Raw genomic sequence first — 20501 nt, 5'->3', positions numbered from 1 at the left:
CGTGCTAAGCTCTTGTGTAAGACAATTAGAAGGGAAAATTTTAATTTTACAATTCAATTGTAAGAGCACTAGCAGATAAAAGGTTGTGTGAAAACGATGCATATGTAGAGCTAGAGGTAAATCGAGTGAAGAAATGCAGTTTACAGAACCTTTCCCCACTATAGGAGATAAAGATTCGTCAGCTATATGAACTTTATCGCTACCCGAACACAAAGAATAGGAAGAAATCTTTCACGAGCACCATTCATATGATCAGGGACTCCGAAATCAAGAATCCATGAATCATTAAGGACATTATGAGTATATTAGGTTGTATGAGCATATGAACACAATATACCAATAAATGCAAGATGAGAGGAAGGAGTGAAAGCAGTAGCTGTTGTAGGAGATTCAAGTTTAGCCATAAGGTGCCAGAGAGTTTGCAGTTCCTCATTGGATAGCCCCCTGAAATACTGGGTACTCGGTGTGAGAAGCTTCAGAAACATGAGCTTGAGGTCGTGAACCACTAAATATTCAACCACCGTGATCTTGTTTGGACAACCACATGTTCTCTAGCATGTGTCCTTGGTATGATTCGGTTTCCCATAATATTCACATTTTCTCTCATCTTGTTCTTTGCCTCATTCGCTTGTACTTCATGTAACGCTCCAGATTCGACGACTGTCCTTACTGTACCAAGACGAGTCTTTCCAACATGCTTATGTCCTCACTCACATGCACCCTAGGAAACTTCCCAGAGGGTCACCCATCCCAGAATTGCCTCAAGTTAAACACGCTTAACTTTGGAGTTCTTATGTGATGAGCTACCGAAAAGAAGATGCATCTTCTTGATATGAGTAGTACATATCAAATCTTTTAAACCCTCTTCAACTGCACAGTCCCATACCTGAATAGTTTCAGAATCCCTCTCCTTCCGGTGTAAGATCGGTTCATCCATGTTCCCTCCGCCTAGAAGTCTGCCAGGAACCGCTCATTGTCCGTGCAACCTCATGGCACCGGCGATCACCCCCCGTCTCTTCGACCTCGGGCCTCACACTTCAAGCTGCATTATGTTTTTTTATTAGGATCAGAAATGTGTTCAGAAGAAGTTGAATAAACACATCATAAATTTTCTTTTTCTTAAATCTCCTCAATTGTTGTTAGCAGTCAAGAACAAATCTCGATGCTTTTGAGGGAAGTAGAAAACTTATTTACTCAAAAAGTGTGGAAATAGTCCAACCAAACTCAATGAACCAGAATACCCAGAAATCAATATATCAAAAAGCAGTAGCGAAAATAAAATATTGAAAAGTAAGAAACACAAGAATTGTTTCTGGAAGTTCGAAAGCTAAAATTCTTCTACGTCTCTTTTTATTCTGTTTCCAAAATGTATCACTAGAAGACTTTGTTCAATACAACCCCTTGTACAACCACTTCAGCAAGTCTAACACAAATGTCTACTGAAACTCCTAATACACAAATTCACTACCCACTGAGTTTTATGCAGAAAGACTTTCACACAGTAACCAAAATTCAACACTAAACTGAATTTCTTTAAGATTGCTAGTGAATGTTTGAGAAGCACACAGTGATCCTTCAAATTATCGAATAATACTTTAAGTTTGTGATTCACAAAATTTCGGAAGAGCTTTTATAACTTCTGGATCTTCAACCGGGATAAAATTGCTTGCAGATTGTGGAATGTGTGGAGTGTTTTTCGAGACTTGAATAGGTCTTACATAGATTATTTGCTTCAAAATTGAACGGCTATAATTAGATCGTACAAAATTCGTATCCAAAAATAGTATATCGTGCCACTTTCTTTTGTCTGTATTCAGAAATAGTACGACACATTAGATGTATGTTACAATTATATCAAACGGCCGTATTTTATTTATTTTCAAAACATTATCTGAACTTCGAGATTTACTAATGATGGTTTCGACCATTTAAGAATAAAATCAGAGTTGTGATGAAATTCTAAATATGTATAGTTTTCTAATATTAAATTCTAATTTCAACATATGCAATAATACTTTCTTGACGTCTGCTGATCTGTGCATGTTTTGAAATATTTGACTACTGAGTTTTAATCTCTTCATATTTTTGTTTTCATCACTTTACCAAAATTTAAAATATTCCAATATTTCGGGTTTTTTACAAAAATAATTTAATTTTTAAAATTTTTTTCAAAAATAATATAAAAAAAAAACCTTTTCAAAACTATCCTAATCCGCTCTCACGGAGCGCGGACGCTGCACACGTGGAGCAGCGTCCGCGCTCCGTAAGAACGGACGCTGTGCCATGTAGGCATCAGAAAATATTAGCGACGGATAATATAACCAAACCGTCGCTAATTTGCGACGGTTTATAAAACCGTCGCAACACCGTCGCTATTGTTAACGCCGATTTATAAACCGTCGCTGCAATGTACCCAGCGACGGGTTATAAAACCGTCGCAACCGAGCGACGGTTTTAAACCGTCGCTAAAGGCACCCTTAACCGTCGCTAAATGCGCATTTGAAACTTTAATAAATTTGCATGATGGGCTTATACTCTTGCAAACCCACGATCCATGCCCCCATTATATTAATATCATCATCATCTCGATCGACGATCCAATATCATTGATTGACAATTTCAACTTGTTTGTTTATATGACGCACACTTTAATTTTGAGATACCTACCTCTACGCACGCTACGCGTAATTGTATCAACATCGTGCACATATACGCCGCGGATAATTTTGAACTTTCAACGGCTTGCAAGTTTGCAATCTTCAATATACGCTGCGGTAAGAGAATTTGCGCGCTGCGAAAATCCATTTTTGTTGTAGTGAATATTGTGGGTGTTCAAACTTCGGATAAAAATATTGGGCAGTTGATATATATATATATATATATATATATATATATAATTTTGATATCCGGCACACCTACCGTGCACATCTTTGTTAGCATCAATGAGGTGTCACTCACCCATTGGATGCATATTTTTTCTATATTTCATCACATCCAATGGGTGAGTGACACATCATTGATGCTCACAAAGGTGAGCAGGATATCAAAACTATATATATATATATATATATATATATATATATATATATATATATATATATATATATATATATATATATATATATATCAACTGCCCAAGCCCCACCCATGCCAACCAAGTCTCCATATGCAGAATGTGGATAATTAATCTCAACTTGTGCATCCCGCGGACTCAATTGGAAGTGTGGAAGCCTTCCTAGTTCCCCCACGCTTTTGTCGAAACATCCCAATATGTTCACCGCCGTAACTCCCGTCAGAAAGCTGCTGCAAGCGGCCACTCCCGACCAATCAACCACCGTCTCCATGATCGAGAACGCCACCACAACCGCCGTGGCAGAACCCTCCAGATCTCTAGACTCATCCATGACTCTGGCCATCCTCATAGTTCTCACTTGCTTCGTCTTCATAGGGCTTTTTTCGGTGTACAGTCGATGTTTCTCCGGCAACTCTCCTTCTCCTTCCTCCACTGCCACCGCCTCTTCCGCACACAGAAATAATCAAAACTCGTCGATCGGGTTGGACCCATCCACCGTGAAGTCACTCCCACTCTTCTCCTATGACGCGGCGGCGACTCCGCGGCTGCGGGAGGACTGCCCGATTTGCTTGAGCGAGTTTCGGGGGACAGAGAGTGTGAAGATGATCCCCAACTGTGGCCACGTGTTCCACCCTGGCTGCATTGACACGTGGCTGGAGTCACAGGTTAGCTGTCCCTTGTGTCGGTCGACGCGGCTGCTGACGGTGGCGGATGAAGTTTGATTATTCAGATTGAGTTCATGCTATACAGCACTCACCATAATCTATCCCGTGAGTTTATCTTATATCGAGAGTCGATCATTTTATTATAAAATAAAAAAATATTGATTAATCTCACATATTTTTAAGTTAGATTAGATGATCGTTACGCAAAACAAACATAAAAAATATTTTTGTTATTTTCGATGTAACATAGATTAGGCAAAAACTTGTGTGAGAAGGTCTCACGAGTCGTATTTATGAGACGGATCTCTTATTTGGATCGTCCATGAAAAAATATTATTTTTATGTTAAAAATATTACTTTTTATTGTGAATATCGGTAGGGTTGACTCGTCTCACATATTAAGATCAGTGAGACGGTCTCACAGTTAGACTCACTTCATATAATAATATGTAATCGACTGTTTTTCAGTATGATTAGTTCTATGTTGGAGCGAGAGTATTAGCTTTAGTAATTTATCGTCACAAACTCCATATGTTTGGCATAATTTAGGTCGTTAGGATTTTAATTTTCAATCCTCACTCTAACGTCGAACTAACTGAATAAAAATTTTTTTTTGACTATAATGCAATGTAGGTATTATTTTGTGTGTGTATTCTTAATTTCAGAGAAGAGAGCAAGAAAGAAATTTTCTATATAAGATAGAATATTATTTTTACGTTATATAAATATTCAAAGATTCATACGAAACTGTTTCATAAATCAATTTTGTGAGATAAATCTCCAACTCAATTTGACATATTAAATTTTTTAAATTTCAATATATATATGAATCAAATCGACATGTTTTATAAATATCGTCTCGCAAAAAATCTACTATTTGAAATATAAATATTGATGTGGTAGATATATCTTAATCTTAAATATTTAAAAATATTAAGATTCTATATCGGCATGTGTTTTTTTAAGAATCACGATTCATGATTAATACTTAGAGTGGGTCTCATGTGAGACCGTCTCACGGATCATAATCTGTGAGACGGGTCAACCCTACCCATATTCACAATCAAAAATAATACTCTTAGTATAAAAAGTAATATTTTTTCATGGGTGACTCAAATAAGAGATCTGTCTCACAAATACGACCCGTGAGACCGTCTCACACAAGTTTTTGCCTAATACTTTTTTTAAGGTTAATAACACTGCATTAATTCGAATGCAGACAATCTTTTGTTACAATATCATTAAACCAAACGGAAAATATACCACTTAGCCTCTTTATATTAAGTGAATTTGTAAGAGCATTATTTATTATTTATTGTAAGAGCATTATTTACAATAACAAAATTGACGTATAAAACCGTTTCGCATGAGTTTTTGTGATACATACATATTACATAAATTTGATAATATTAGTTACTATCAGAATAAATTAAATGTTCTGTACTGATATTGACAAGATGTTTTACATTAATTTTGCCGCTTAAACTAAATATATTCAACAATGAGGAAGCTTGTGGAGATACGCAAATATATTTTAACATATCCTCAACAATAATGATATGAGGATACACAATATTTTATTTGTGAAATGGATGGATTTAATCTTTGAAAATAACTTAAATTTACATTAATAGAGAAACTTGGATCTTCGAACTCTCGTCAAAGGGAAAAAAAACATCAACCTCGGGTTATGATAAGAAGAAAGAGAAACGATTTTTTTTTAAATAAAAAAATGTTATCAATTATTAGTTGTGTGCCTCTTCAAGCATGTCAATGGACAGTTGAGATAATTTTCTGGATTTGATTGGGAGATTTTAATTTAATTATATAATTTCAAATTTGGATTTTAAGTAACATTAATATACAAAAAAAAAAAAAAAACTTTGTTAAACAGTCTAATGAGTTAATTTCGTGAGTCAGATATTCAATCCGACCAAACTCATAAAAATATATTATTTTTTATGTCCAAAATATAATTTCATATGTATACTGCAAACATTAATCATATTCGATGTTTGATCATTTGGCAAATTCGACTTAGAACAAAAATCCTGACTTAATGTTACATATACCTTCAACAAACTGCATGAAAACATAAGTATTGCGGGAAAATTGCATGAAGACACATACATCATCACTTTAACAAATAAATACTTTCAAGTTCAAAGTTTCAAAACAATGCAAGTTCATGTCAATATCAATTATTCAAAGGATCAAAACTGCATAAATCACGCATCTCCATTAACAAGCTGCAACTCTAAGTCGTCGTCGTCGGTAAACGCATAAGCCATCATTTAAATTCCGATGACTTTCTCTTGTCAGATATATCAGTTAATTGGTCGCCATCGCATTTTTATGCCAATGGTTCGAGCTCAGTAGTGCGAAGAAACTCAAGGAACTTTTTTGCAGCTGGTGTAAGTTATCGAACAAGAGAAAGATCGTGCAGCAACCTCCATGTCTTCTCCTATTTCCACATGTTTGATTTTACTGGATGAAATAAGCTCGGACGGCCTCAACTACGGGAGCTTGACATATTGGACACTTTCCCATTTTCTGGACCAAATTCTCTGCGCATCTTGAACAAAGGCAAATGTGCCCACACCTTTTTTGAATGAAAGAAGGGAACATTATGATATTTAGGAAGATAAATATCAAGATAAGAATTGGACTATGGACACGACTGAATATTTTTGTTTCTTTGCAATTATTTCAAAAATCTGATGAAGCATTTATATAGCAGCAATTTACCATAGTTTATTGCATGTTCCAAAATATAAACGTTTGTTTGTAAATAATTACTGATGAGGAGCATATTTTCTTTACTTACCTGTACAACAATGAACTGATTTTGGTAACACGGCATAGGCAGCAAATTCCTCTCTTTATGAGATTCCATGAAGACTCCTCTTTAAAAAAGTCGTACTCCATTGAGTCTGCATTCGATGGTAAAACTAGAAAAGATGCAGAATGAGAAAAGTGACAATCCATTAAATTTGATGCATAAAATCGGGATGCAAAAGAGAGAATCATGACGGTCAACAAACTAGAGATTTGGAGACTAACTTGTGGAAACTAAAGACCTATTTGATATAGAGGAAACATCTTGGCGTATGAAACATTGAATCTCTATTTGCATGTCCATGCATGCTTCTAGCATGCTTTGCATGTTGTTCATCCGCTGCTGAAGCATAGCAATGTCATTTCTCAATTCATTTACAATGTCCGAATTGGAAATTTCGTTTCTCAACTCATTTTCGACCTCCCAGTTGTCCTACAGGCACATGGAAAACACATGTTGATGAATTGAAAATAAACATGCCGTTAAAGTGTTAGAAATAGAGTGAAGAGAGAATGCAGCGCATTAGATTCACGTGGTTTGGCCAGAAACCGTGTACATTCGCAACACACCGCTTTGAAGGTTAAAACTCTTATTACTTTCTCCTAATTTAGAAAAAGATTTGTCATCTCTTGAAATATGTGAAGATATCATGATAAATGTCTAAGAAAACTTCCCTATAATCAAATCACAGCCAACTCATATCATAAATTCATGACAATATAATAATGGTATAGCTGATTCAAAAATGTAACCATCCATTTCTGACACTGGCCGAAAGAAAGGAAGTTGGGTTTCTGATTAAAAGATAAACTCAACAGATAAAGCACTTAATCAAAGAATGTTGAGCTTACGGTTCCGAAGCTGTGATTTGAGCCATGTGTCCAATTTCCAATGTGCAAATCATTATTTGAATTTTGATCCCTGCTTTGTTGTGCTGGTTCTTGCTCAATTAAGACAGAAGAAGATGATGGATTGCCCAGTTCCCAATCATTAGATGCATGACTTAGCCTTTGGGCATGGGATTGTAGGACACGATTTAAGCTCTCTCGAAAAGCACTTCCAAGAAGACCTGAGACACGTCTCCTGAAAAGCAGAAAAGGGAAGTTAAAAAGGTTTCAATAAAGTAAACAGCCTAACTCAAGAAATCATTCGAGTGAAATTTGAATACATTACCTGCTAAAAAGTTCCCTAAGTTCCTTTCTGTGGACATTATCATCCTCATGAAAATAAAACGCATCAATTCCTTCAATGGATGCTCTGATCTCATTGGAAGGCATATCGAACGAGATGCCATTGTCTTGCAAATCATGACCTACCCGATTTTCACGTGATTCTTGCATTTGTTCTTGCTCTACAACATCATTATGCGGTATTTGTCGAAACCACGGATCAGCAGAATCTTCCAGAAAACTTATGACGCCATATTCTTGGACCACTTCCTGAAGTGATGAAGCATCTTGATAATCAATTTCTTCACTTCCATTTTGTCCCAAGTTAGCGGTATAATTAATGGATTCATATATTTCACTCCTCCCACTTCTAAGTTCATCTTCATGAAAAACTTCAGGACATTCACTTTGGTTGATATCCTCATTTTCTAATGACGGTCCTTCACTGCAAGTGATACGGTTTGATTTACCATACCTAATACGAGCACACTCAATGTCAGATCCTATTGCTCGCTCACGTTCCAAAACATGATCCTGTTGGCTATCAGCCCTGGAAATGCTAGCTTCTCGAATGCTTTTCCTACTGGTCAAAACAGGCGGATCTACTTCAGATGCTTGTACCTTAGAATCCCAATGACTCTGGTTACTACCTAATGCACTTTCCTGGTGTGATGCTGGAAAAATCTCAGTGACCTCCCCTTCCTCACATATCGACTCGGATTGAGAAATACTTTTATCAGCTAAAATGTGATCTGTTGCAACACTGTTTGCTGAGGGGTGAGAAGAATTGTCCAATTTGGAGAGAAATCCTTCCCTTGACAAAAAGTAGGAAGTCGTTAGTTTAATTAGAATAATGAGGACATAAAAAAAATTAAGCTGATACATAATCCTTATACACTTAAAGAGTCATGCAAAGACCATATTATTTACACCACCAGCAAAGACCACGAATGTAACTAATTTCCAAGAATTTATAATTGTTGAATCTATCTGTATCATTACCTCAAATCAGAAACTGTACTTTGCCTAAGCAATCCCAGTTCTGTTGCGACCGAGCAAGATGGTTTCTTGTTTGGGATTAATCTTTTGTTCTGTAGGAACCTACCTCTAAGCAATGCCTGGATAAGAATATGAGATTCGTCAAAGTGAAAGATTATTGTTGTTTCTGGTGACAGCTAGGTAAAAGTAATCACAACACAGAAATGTTTATCATCACAAAATGACTACCTGAATACGATTACGATGAGCAAAACATGACACTGATTTCCGCTCCAACATTCTTAAAAGTTCCCTTTCCCTTTCGCTCCGAGCTCTAAGAAGAAGATCAATAAGAGTTTGTCTACCACATAATCTTCTAATAGACCTCTGTGTGCTGCCAATCTCAGGATTAATCACCAACCCTTCTCGCACCTGCTCGATTTGAGAACCAACTTCAGATGATCCATCTCTAGGGGAGCCACAGCTACTCAGCTCGACATTCGTCTGCACCCATTCTCTTATGATTCTCACCCTTCGACGCTCATTCTCCCCAAGATATTGTGGCCCTGAGCTCTTCCCTATACGTAGTATGTTAGGTGAATGGCTCTTAGCACTGCTATTCATCCACGAACGAAAAATTAGTCTAACTTTTTCTCGTGCAGTGTCTCCCAAGTCACTAGATTGTTCTGATATGACACTAATATGATCCTCGTGATCCATCTTCGAACCAGTCATGGCTCGGTTCTGATTCTCATCGGCATCTTCGGATATATCATCCCCACTATCACGCCCTTGTCCAATTGATGTTGTGGTACTTGAGCAGTCAGAATCAGAACCATTGCTTTTCCGTGGTCTAGACTCAAGAGAATGGCTCACCACATCCTCACCCTCAATCTCCCGCCACATCTGCGAGAGAGAAGATGCCTGCGTGCCAGGCCTAATAATTTGATCATTCCACCGTCTTGAAACTCGAGACTCTGCCTCTTCGAAGAAAGGAACAAAAGTTGATACATTGTGTAATCCAGCAACAGTCATATTGCAAATTTTAAAAATCGAGTCAGAATCTCAACCATCGACCGTGAAAGTTGACATCTCCCCTCTCATGATCACTGCTCAGTAATTTATCAAACCATAACAATAGCACCAAGATTCACACACAACAATCAGAGCCTGCAAAACGTATTCAATTGACATTGTTATTCCCAAGTTTTTTGTTTTTTAAAAAAAATTGATAATTCGCCTTTACCAACAGAGAAACTTAAAGTCTTAAAGCTACAAACACATTTTTTTTCTTCTCAGAATAGAAAAACAGTGACTTGCGAATCCATCCAGTCTCTGACAAATGACATCTCACCGAAAAAGAAAGACAAAGAAATGCAGCATCCAATATTCTAATTGCTCATTTTTTTCTTTTTCAAACCCATAACAACACACCCAAATTCATTAAAGACAAACAAAAGATCAGACCCAACCCATTTCAAGCCAAAATCTCGAGTCCAAGAAAATCCCACCAAATACATTCCGAAAGTCAAAGAAACACATAAAATAAACACAAAAAGGACATAAACCCTCACCAATCAACTTAAGAAATATTCAACACAAACAATAAACAGAATCAAGAACATCACCATCTTCCTTTTAATACATCCCATAGAAGAAAAATCAATAATACCTTTATCTACAATTAAAATGCAGCCCAGTTCTTCACTTGTACACCCAATCTAACAGTGTTTAACAGAGAGAGATTACGTTATGATTTTATTAAAATCTCGGAAATTTTTGCCGCAACTTTAACGTCTATTTTCTGTGAAATCACAAATGAACATAATTCAAACCAACTAATGTAGCGTGTGTGATTTATTGATAGCACAGACGAATGATCAAATTTGTGATTTTTTTAAAAAATAATATATTATGATCAATTGAACTTGTTATATAAAAGGCAAAAACTTGTGTGAGACGGTCTCACGGGTATTATTTATGAGACGGATCTCTTATTTGGGCCACCCATGAAAAAGTATCACTTTTTAAGCTAAGAGTGTTACTTTTTATTGTGAATATGGGTAAGGTTGACCTGTCTCACAGATTATGATCCGACAGACGGTCTCACATGAGACTCACTCTATATAAAAACATAGAGAGAATGTCACTCCAGATGCAACAAAATAACTCATTATTAAGATGAATGTATTACCATTTTGAAAATCTAACATCCTTCATGATATTTATAAAACTATAAAACGAAATTCTACTATTGAGTTGAATATTTGAAATTATATTTTATAGATTATTTATTGATTTAAATATTTTACACAAATATTTAGTGAATGAACCCACAATATAGAGTCATAGAGCAAATGCTAAAATGATCCCAATAATAGTTGCTTTTATTTAATTGGTCAAATATAATTACTATAAAATAAATTATGAAAAAAGCTATAAATTGATGACCTTACCAACCAAGGATAGACATGGCCGGTTCATTGGACTAAGACACCATTTTTTTTTTTTTTTATCTCATGTCTTCTAAAATATTTCCCATAATTATGGCAAATTTAGGACCCCAATATATAGAAAAAAATGTTAAAGTATATTTTTCCCACCTAAAATTATGATTAAAAGTTTAAATAAAGAGTGGGTCTCATGTAAGACTGTCTCACGGATCTTAATACTATATTCACAATAAAAAGTAATACTCTTATATTCAGAATAAAAAGTAATACTCTTAGCATAAAGAGTAATACTCTTAGCATAAAAAGTAATACTTTTTCATGGATGAACGAAATAAAAGATCCGTCTCACAAATACGACATGTGAGACTCTCTCACACAAATTTTTGCCTTTAATAAAAGCCAACTCTTGTATCAAGAAAGAAGTTTGTCATGGGTTATTTAAATATTTCATCCGATCAAATATTATTTTTTGTCTATTGACCTTCACGATTCTTTATAGCTAGCTTCCTCTTCGTTTTTTTTTTAAAAAAAAAAAGATTGATTCTGGACATAGAGTAATGTTTAAAATTTAATAAATCATATAATTACATAGTAGGACTATATTTAAAATACAAGAATATCATTTTTTTTAAGTTTAAATTTATAGAGAATCGTCCATCAAATTTTGAGAAAGTCTCCCATAAAATTTTTTATAGTTCATACATAATCTTACTGCCGTTATTTGTTTAGTTATGTTGTTACTTGTTTATTTGCAAATTTGTGTATAGATAGTTTACTACCCATGAATCAAATCATTAATTATTTATCTTATATCAGTAGACCATTTAATTTAAAATTACAATATCACCTAAATTTTTATCTTTTATTTATATTTATTAATTATTAAAAATGACAAAATTATAATTTACCATTTTATCCCTTAAGTAATCAAACCAAATATACTATTATTTATTAAAATATTATTTCACTTCCTATTCAATATTTTAGTAATCATAATATTATTTTTCTTGTCCAATCCGTGATCATCTAAATACAAAAAAAATAAAAAAAACAACTATATTTAAATATCACTTTTACTTTACTCCAGGTTTATGAAAGATAAAAAATATTTTATATCTTCTTTCAAAAGAGATATATGCAATATTTCAATATAGTTGGATTTTTTTTTTATAATTTCAACGAACCTCGGAAGGTTATTTATAAGTCATATAAAAAAAAAAGACTAAAGTTTTTTATTTTATTTTTTTGCCTTTTTGGCAAGCATCATCCTTTTACTTTACAGGAATTACTGGCAAAAGAAGTTAGTTTCCACATGGCCATTCTCTCTTTTTCATGAATTCTCGTCAACTGCTCCACTTTATCTAACAAGACAAGATACTAAACTCTTTAATTCTACTCATTTTCTTTCCGGGAGATTATCAAAAGTTCCTAAATTCAACTTCTTCCGACATAACTTTTCATCATTTTCAAAATGCTATATTATTATCCTAAAAAATGCTATATCATTTTAAGGAGTCGCTAAATTACTAGAATCAAGAAAGTTAGGACGAACTTTTCTCGTAATTTTCAGAGTAAACGTTATGGTTGTTCAGGTAATATGATATCCACAAAATTTTTTGTGAAACGGTATAATGAGACAATTTCGTGAGACATATCTACTATTTAGGTCATCTATAAAAAAATATGAGTATGATTGATTCGTCTCACAAAATACCTACTATTAATATAGCAGCATACATGTATTGACTAGCCCATTCAATAATTTGTGTGTATTGATTACACCCCGAGAAGAATACGAGTATCCCACCAGTTTTTTTTCCTCAGCCCAGCTATTATATTTTTGTAGCTTATCAACATCAAACCAAACCAAGCCTTATATATTATGAACAAAATATAAAATCCCTTAAATGACGAAGGCTAAATATAAACCAAATAGTAGGTCTCTTCTAATATAGTTTCACGTATCTTTATCTGTGAGACGAGTAACTCTTGTTCATATTTACAACAATAAGTAATATTTTTTACATAAAAACTATGACGGTCTCAAATAGAATAACTGTCATAAAAGTGATTTGTCAAACCGTTTCACAAAAGTTTGTGTATAAACCAAATCCTTAAAAATTGAGATGGATCAACCTTGCTCATATTTACAATAAACAGTAACACTTTTAACATAAAAACTAATATTTATTTATGTGTAACCTAAATAAAATATATGTATAACAAAATCGATCAATGTGACTATCTCACATGAGTTGTTATGCACAATTTAACATACAGTTTCTTTTTTCACTCCTTGATAACAAAGTGGTGATTTTCTCTATAACCAACCTGCCTATCTTAGAAATTGCCAATCTCGACCATAATACAGAACCCTACTCCAACAATTGAGCGTAATCTTTAAGAAATGGCAGTTCCTCACAAAAGTCATCACGAGATTTTCAAATTGAACTCAAAGATTTCATCGGCTAAATTGATGATATAAATAATGCCGCCACTTAGAGAAATTATGTTAATTTTAGAAAAAAGACAAAAGACATGTGACATTCTAAGACCACATGTCCAAAAGTTATCAACGTTGGGATTTCCAAGTATTAAAGAGGCAATAGTCGGAAATTGAAGAGTACTGAATCTGTGCATATTCAAATCAAGTATTCAAGATTTCAAAAACTTTTCGATCCTAACAAAAAAAATGAATGTGTTTAAAACCTAAAACGTTTAACATACTCTAATATTAATCAGTACGATCATTTCATTTTACGAGCCAATCAGTGCCACAATGGCTCTACATCTACTGATTTACATATGGTTTACAACAACGTAATTGAATCAAGATTTGAATAAGGTATACATGAGGTTTAACAAATCCACATATATGCAATACATTTAACATTTTTAGAGAGAAAAAACAATGGGATATGATCGAAAATAGTTTACAACTCTTTTCCAAAATATTATATGTCAAGCCCCGAGCTCAGAGCTGATGACACGATAATATGCTCCAAAGTTATAAACAACTTTTGAAAATGTTTAAGATTTGAGATATGTAAATTCTCGAAAGCCACTATATTTTATTATTGAATCAAAGTTTTTGCAACTCAAAATCGAATATAGCAGCGGACTAAACATTTCAAATTAGAATAAGCTAAGTAAGGGGTGTATTGGTTCTAGACTTTTAATGTTTTTTATGGAGTTTAAAAGTGTAGAGGTATTCAATCTTGAATTTTATATACTCTTTAAAAGTTTAATGGTGTTTAATGTAAAATTTTGTAAAATTTTAAAAACTCATGTGCTATTCAAACTTGACTTTTAAAAACTCTATAAAAGTCTATAGGACCCTGGCCGGACCGGAGGACCCTGGTCGGGCTTGAGAACCCTATCCGAGGAGAGGACCCCTGGCTGAGCTAGAGAATTCTGGCCGGGCTGGATGACATTGTCCGAGGAGAGGACCCTGGCCGAGTTGGAAGACCTTGTCGGGGGGAGAGGACACTGGTTGGACGGAAGAACCCTACCCGGGCTGGAGGACCCTGGCCGGCTGGAGAATCCCGACCGGGCTGGAGGACCCTATCCAGAGAAAGGACCTTGACCGAGCTAGAGTACCCTTGTTAAATTTTATCCAAGCTCTACTCTTCGGAGCAAAATTGACTCAGTTAAGTTTTCTTTTTCCGTCCGAGTCCAAAAATTACCCAAGCTCTTTCCATGGTATCAATAAAAATTATATATATGACCTTAAAATAGTTAGTCTCAGGCTCATTAATAGTTAGACATAATAATAAACTGTGATAATACCGTTTGGGTCCCCAAATTTATTTTATTTTAGTGTTAAGAGTTTTATCCAATTTAGGATATGGTAACTTCATTCTCATTGTGGAATATAACTACTCGCCTCTTTAATTTTAAAAGGGAAACAAATATATATATATATATATATATATATATATATATATATATATATATATATATATATATATATATAAATGGATTCTTTAATATTGTGAATTTGAAAACGGGAACAATTTTTTTTTTATAAAAAGTGGATTCTTTTAATATTACATTTGGATTGAAAAAATTGAGTGGATTTGATTTCATATCAAACCTCAAATTCATTGTATCCATTTTTTCAAAATTAGATAAAGAATTTGAAATCACTTATGTTAGCTAAGTATATTTTTATGTTTCAATTTCAAATTCACTCTTCAACTTAGTAATTTCAAATCTATGGATTTTAGGTGCTTTGATTTGAAATCCCCCCACAATTCACGAAGGACGTGATGTTAAGGAAGAGAAATTTAGGAGAATTCAAGACAATGAAGCTGGCGGCTTAATACAGTGCAATTCTTGAAAAAAACTTCCTCAGAAATTAAAAATCCAGAAAATTTTAATATTCCTTGCATTATTGATGAGTTTTTCATTAAAAGAGCACTTTGTGATTTAGGTACAAGTATTAATTTGATGTCTGTCTATTTTCATGGAGTTGGAGCTTGGAGAAGTGAAGCCTACTACCATCATCTTATAGGTGACGGTCAGATATCTCACTTATCCTAATAGAATTGTCGAGGATGTCCTGATAAAAATAGATAAGTTCATTTTTCCAATTGATTTGATGATATTTGACATTGAAGAGGATCAAGACGTTCCCTTGATACCGGGAAAGCCATTCTTGGTGATTGTAAGAGCTTTAATTGATTTACAAGAAGGAGAATTGACTCTACGAGTTGGTAGTGAAGTTATCACATTTAACATCTCCAATGCATCAAATGTTAGAAGGAGGAAGTACATGTAACTGCATTGAGATTTTTATTCTGCTTGTAATAATATAGTTGTAGTTGCACTTGACGATCTGTTGGAAAGATGTCTTGTTAATTCAATAATTCGTGCGGAAGGAGATGATTGGGATTTGAGGGTGAGCAATTACTGGCTTTTGAAAGCCACCAAATGAGACTCCAAAGGAGGTTCAACACAAGGATCTTGTTAGAAATTATGGTCCTGATTTTGATTATCGAACTGAATACAGAACAATACATTATGATGAAAATTTGAACAGTAAAATAATCAATAACTATTATATATAGTTTTTAGTTTCATTTAATTGACTATACTTTGAATGTTAGAATGATTCGAGGAGAGGAGTGAAATGATTGATGAATGATGTCTTATTTTGATTAGTTTGTTTATTAGGGTGGGGTCTAAATCACCATGAATTCAGTGGCTACTGTAATTTATGACCTTAGCAAGCTACTATCAATTTTAGATTATTAGTTATAATGCATTGTTCGAATATTTTATGTTCGCGATCTTGATTTTGATGTTAACAAAACTTATTATTATTTTTTCAACAAATTTATCTAGTGCGCAGAATGCTGAAACTGATCGAATCCCAAACCGATGAGTTCCCGAAGCCAAAATTGAAGTTGTCGAGACGCGAACTAAAAGAGCCAACTGATTGCAAGAACTGAACCAGTCCAACTGATATATCTAACAACAGTTCCACTGCTTGTCCAACTGATAGGTGGTTTAAAATTAGACCTTCGGAAGCCCGGCCAGCTGATGAAGAACCCAAGTGAAAAAAAGAACTTATACAATGAAATCAGTCCAAACTGATTTCATCAGACCAGTTCAGATAACCAGTTCACCAGACCAGTTTAGAGCATCACTTATAACTGATTTGTTCGCATGTCACGACAAAACTATTTAATGGAACCCAGCTAGGCACGAATATACAAGCTACTTCACATACGAAGGTACAATAATGGACGTTGCAGCAAAGCTAAAAGAGAAAAACTTCCAGAACAGTTGTCAGAATGACAAGACATGTCCTAATGAAGCACATGCAAATGCAACAGACATTATCATTGAGTCTTCATCAACGGTCAGCTGAGCGTCTATAAATACCAGATCAAAAACTATCGAAGATAACAACATAGAGCGGAACTACAACCAAATACCAATGTGTGAAGAAAACTGAGGCCACATTCATTTCATATCAGTTTACTAGTAGCAGTTAGCCCAGTTGTGTGAGAACACCTTTGTGTTGTACTTATTAGATCAATTCTCACATATTTACACACAATCACTCACATATACAAAGAGTTGAGCTTATTGTTTAGCTGAGTGAGTTTTCACACAAAGACATTAAATATTGTGTTTGTAGTTTTGCTATAAAGACAGTAAACATTACGTACATTGTAAGGTTCTGTCTGTAATATTGAGTGCTATGATTTCTAGTTGGATGCTGCTCTTTTAGAGTGAGTTTGTATAAAGTGTGGTATAAATCAAAGTCTTCTAGTAGATCCTACCCGAGGTGGTAGAAGAGGTGACGAGCAGTTGAAGTCTCCGAACATTTAGAAACATATATGGTGTCTTTATTTGTTAAACTATTGTTTAAAAACTGATTTGATCAGTTCAGTTGATATCGGTTCAGTTTTTCTCATGACTGAACTGATACAAGCCCGAACTGATCCACCTTATTTCAGTTATTCAGTTTAAACACAAGCTAAAAGGTTTAAACTGTTCAATTTTCTTAACAAATGATTATTTCGAGTATCTTCCACTTGGTTAGAAAACCAAACTCGATTTTATTTATCGGTGTATTAATTTTTAGAATACAAGCTATTGCAACTTATAGAAAATATTGTATTTGAAAGACCTTCAAAAATATCAAAACCGATCCTTCATACATAATCACCATCATAACGTAATAGAAACTTGTAAACATACAAGTTTTTACTTGTTTTTTGGTTATAAAATATGTTACAATTTTAGAGGTTGGCAAGAATATAGTATTCTTGGGAGGATTAAAAAAACTTTTGAAAATTCTTGTAAGAAAGTTTTTATTTGGTTTACTCATGAAAAACTATTATTATTTATATAAAAAAATGTTATTTTTTTATTATAAATATAAAAAGATTTTTTATCAAAAAATTATTATTATTTACATCAAAAATATTATTTTTTATTATAAATATAAAAAAATTTGAAACATTTCACGAATAAAAATTCGCAAGACCCTATAACAAGATACTTATTCAAAAAATTTATAATATAAATCCAATGGAAAATAAATTTCTTGAAAAAAAAATTAAATACCGAAAAAAATGGTGAGGAAATATTAACCTGTTGCCTCCTGGTGAATATCTCTGCTTACTGGAATAACAGGATTGAAAGAATTGCGGCGGCGCAGCCATCGCAACCACCCAACCTACACTGCCCTTGATGAAATTACAGAAATGACCTTGACATACCCTCCATTCTTGTCTCCTTCTCTGTACCTTTCTCCCACTCACGTATTCACCCGAACCGATGTCTTCAGACAACACCCAAGGCCACCTGTGGCAATTCGACCCACCACAATTCGAATGTGCGATGTTTCAACCAGACCCAAAAGGACCCGCAAGAAAAATGTCTCTCCGTCTTCAGAAGAAAAAGAGTTGGTTCGCTCAATAATGAAGAATTTCACTGATAAGCAGCCGTTGATGAATACTCTGAATAAGTATGTTAGGTTTGTCAGAACGGAGCACTGTTTCTTGCTGTTTGAAGAGCTTGGGACTAATGACAAGTGGCTTCAATGCCTGGAGGTTTACGTCCCCCCGATCTTATGTCATAGTGGTTTCTAATTAAATGTGATTAAGTTTTCATTTTGATAATCTGGTTACTGGTTGATGTCTGTTACTTTTAGTTTTTCGGGGTGTTTTCATGTATTTCATTGGTGGGATTTTATCTAATTTTATGATAATATGTGCATACATCATACATGGTGCAAATCCATGTTTGTTTCTCTGCCTGTGATCTCTCCGAGTTTCGTTTGCGAAATTTATGAAAAGTGTTGATTGTTGTTGGGGGGTTCGCCATCATTGAACGTTGTATGAGTATTTGGTTTCTTTTCCGTTTGAGTCGAATGAATATCTTGGCTCCCTTGTCATTAAAGCCTCATTTACATATATCAGGTGTTCAGATGGATGCAAAAGCAGAGGTGGTACGTAGCGGACAATGGAGTTTATTCGAAGTTAATATCAGTTATGGGAAAGAAAGGGCAAACTCGAATGGCCATGTGGCTTTTCTCTGAGATGCGTAATAGTGGTTGTAAGCCTGATTCATCTGTATATAATTCCCTTATCACAGCCCACCTGCACTCTCGTGACAAATCCAAGGCTTTGGCTAAGGCTCTTATGTATTTCGACAAAATGAAAGGAATGGAGCGGTGTAAGCCTACTGTCGTCACCTACAACATTATTTTGAGAGCTTTTGCTCAGGCGAGAAATATTGATCAAGTTAATACTCTGTTCAAAGATCTGTCAGAAAGTATAGTGACTCCTGATATTTTCACATTTAATGGTGTGATGGATGCCTATGGAAAGAACGGAATGATCAGGGAGATGGAGTTGGTGCTTTCTAGAATGAAAAGCAATCAGATAAAACCGGATATCATCACATATAACTTGTTGATTGATTCGTATGGGAGAAAGCAAGAATTCGACAAGATGGAACAAGTATTTAAGAGCTTGACGTATTCCAAAGAGAAGCCGACGCTCCCTACGTTCAATTCCATGATCACAAATTATGGTAAAGCAAGACTTAGGGAGAGAGCCGAGTTTGTCCTTCAAAAAATGAATGACATGGGATACAAACCAAGCTTCATTACATATGAATGCCTTATAATGATGTACGGTCACTGTGGTTCTGTCTCGAGAGCAAGAGAAATTTTTGACCAGATAGCGGAGTCGGTCAAAGAGAAAAAGGTATCCACTCTAAACGCTATGCTCGAAGTCTACTGCAGGAACGCACTACCAATGGAGGCAGATGTGCTTTTTGAAAGCATGTGCAGAACTAAGAAGTTCCAAGTTGATTCATCTACTTACAAACTTCTTTACAAGGCTTACTCTAAAGCTGATATGAAGGATCTTGTACAGAAATTGCTTGTTTATATGGATAAAGATGGTATTATACCGAATAAACGGTTCTTTCTCGATGCTTTAGGGGCCGTTGGGTCCTCATCAAGGAGCCAAAAGTCTGCCAAGATTGCGGATGGGTCGCGAAGACAAGCCGTGATTCCGAATCCAGAGTTGGATGAAATCATGGGACAGAATGATGAAAGAGTTTTGTTTAGTGATGTAAACGTTGAATTTGATGTACATTTTTGAGTATTTGATTTAATCTGTTTAACAAGTATTGAGTTCGCAAAGATTACTGTACTTTTTCTAGGAAAAAGAAATTGCTGTTATTGTTTAGTTTTTCTTTCAAAGTTAATGTGAAACAGTTCACAAGTTTCCACATTTGAATTTATCATATAATGATACATAATAAATGGGAAGTATGTACCTCCGTGCA

The 20501-nt window shown here is 34.6% G+C and overlaps 3 protein-coding genes across 11 annotated transcripts; 2 read left to right on the top strand and 1 right to left on the bottom strand.

Annotated features, from left to right (window-relative positions):
* Positions 1-3270: 3270 nt before the first annotated feature.
* LOC140837469 (RING-H2 finger protein ATL57) lies at positions 3271-3795 on the top strand. Its single transcript, XM_073203637.1, has one exon. It carries the CDS (start codon positions 3271-3273, stop codon positions 3793-3795), a length of 525 nt encoding a protein of 174 aa, XP_073059738.1.
* A 2022-nt stretch (positions 3796-5817) lies between these two features.
* On the bottom strand, positions 5818-11200 carry LOC140837009 (uncharacterized). 9 transcript variants are annotated; one of them, XM_073202972.1, is made up of 9 exons: positions 10397-10521; positions 9795-9894; positions 8974-9707; positions 8749-8864; positions 7751-8560; positions 7429-7660; positions 6802-7009; positions 6566-6689; positions 5818-6340 (listed from the first exon to the last, which is right to left on the bottom strand). In XM_073202972.1, the coding sequence occupies exons 2-9, from the start codon at positions 9826-9828 to the stop codon at positions 6223-6225; spliced, it is 2376 nt and encodes a 791-aa protein (XP_073059073.1). In that variant the 5' UTR covers positions 9829-9894; positions 10397-10521; the 3' UTR covers positions 5818-6222. The 9 variants fall into 9 exon arrangements, with proteins under 9 accessions (XP_073059073.1, XP_073059072.1, XP_073059068.1 ...); XM_073202971.1 differs by having other exon boundaries at positions 10353-10513; XM_073202967.1 differs by lacking the exon at positions 10397-10521 and adding an exon at positions 11181-11200 and having other exon boundaries at positions 8974-9894.
* Positions 11201-18271: 7071 nt separating this feature from the next.
* On the top strand, positions 18272-20394 carry LOC140837005 (pentatricopeptide repeat-containing protein At4g39620, chloroplastic). The gene is made up of 2 exons (XM_073202953.1): positions 18272-18751; positions 19121-20394. The coding sequence occupies exons 1-2, from the start codon at positions 18404-18406 to the stop codon at positions 20312-20314; spliced, it is 1542 nt and encodes a 513-aa protein (XP_073059054.1). The 5' UTR covers positions 18272-18403; the 3' UTR covers positions 20315-20394.
* The last annotated feature ends 107 nt before the right edge of the window (positions 20395-20501 follow it).

This window comes from Primulina eburnea, chromosome 7, assembly GCF_022965805.1.
Source record: "Primulina eburnea isolate SZY01 chromosome 7, ASM2296580v1, whole genome shotgun sequence".
Lineage (NCBI taxonomy): Eukaryota > Viridiplantae > Streptophyta > Magnoliopsida > Lamiales > Gesneriaceae > Primulina > Primulina eburnea.
The sequence above is the reverse complement of the archived record's forward strand: the minus strand, read 5'-3'. Positions and strand labels throughout refer to the sequence as shown.

Bases quoted from the DNA above. Each gene is read 5' to 3' on its own strand.
- LOC140837469 (XM_073203637.1), top strand. From the start codon at position 3,271: ATGTTCACCGCCGTAACTCCCGTCAGAAAGCTGCTGCAAGCGGCCACT.
- LOC140837009 (XM_073202967.1), bottom strand. From the start codon at position 9,759: ATGACTGTTGCTGGATTACACAATGTATCAACTTTTGTTCCTTTCTTC. The intron at 7,661-7,750 runs GTAATGTATTCA...TCTGCTTTTCAG, and splicing joins CTTAGGGAACTTTTTAGCAG to GAGACGTGTCTCAGGTCTTC. The intron at 6,690-6,801 runs GTTAGTCTCCAA...CATCTTTTCTAG, and splicing joins TAGGTCTTTAGTTTCCACAA to TTTTACCATCGAATGCAGAC.
- LOC140837005 (XM_073202953.1), top strand. From the start codon at position 18,404: ATGACCTTGACATACCCTCCATTCTTGTCTCCTTCTCTGTACCTTTCT. The intron at 18,752-19,120 runs GTTTACGTCCCC...TACATATATCAG, and splicing joins AGTGGCTTCAATGCCTGGAG to GTGTTCAGATGGATGCAAAA.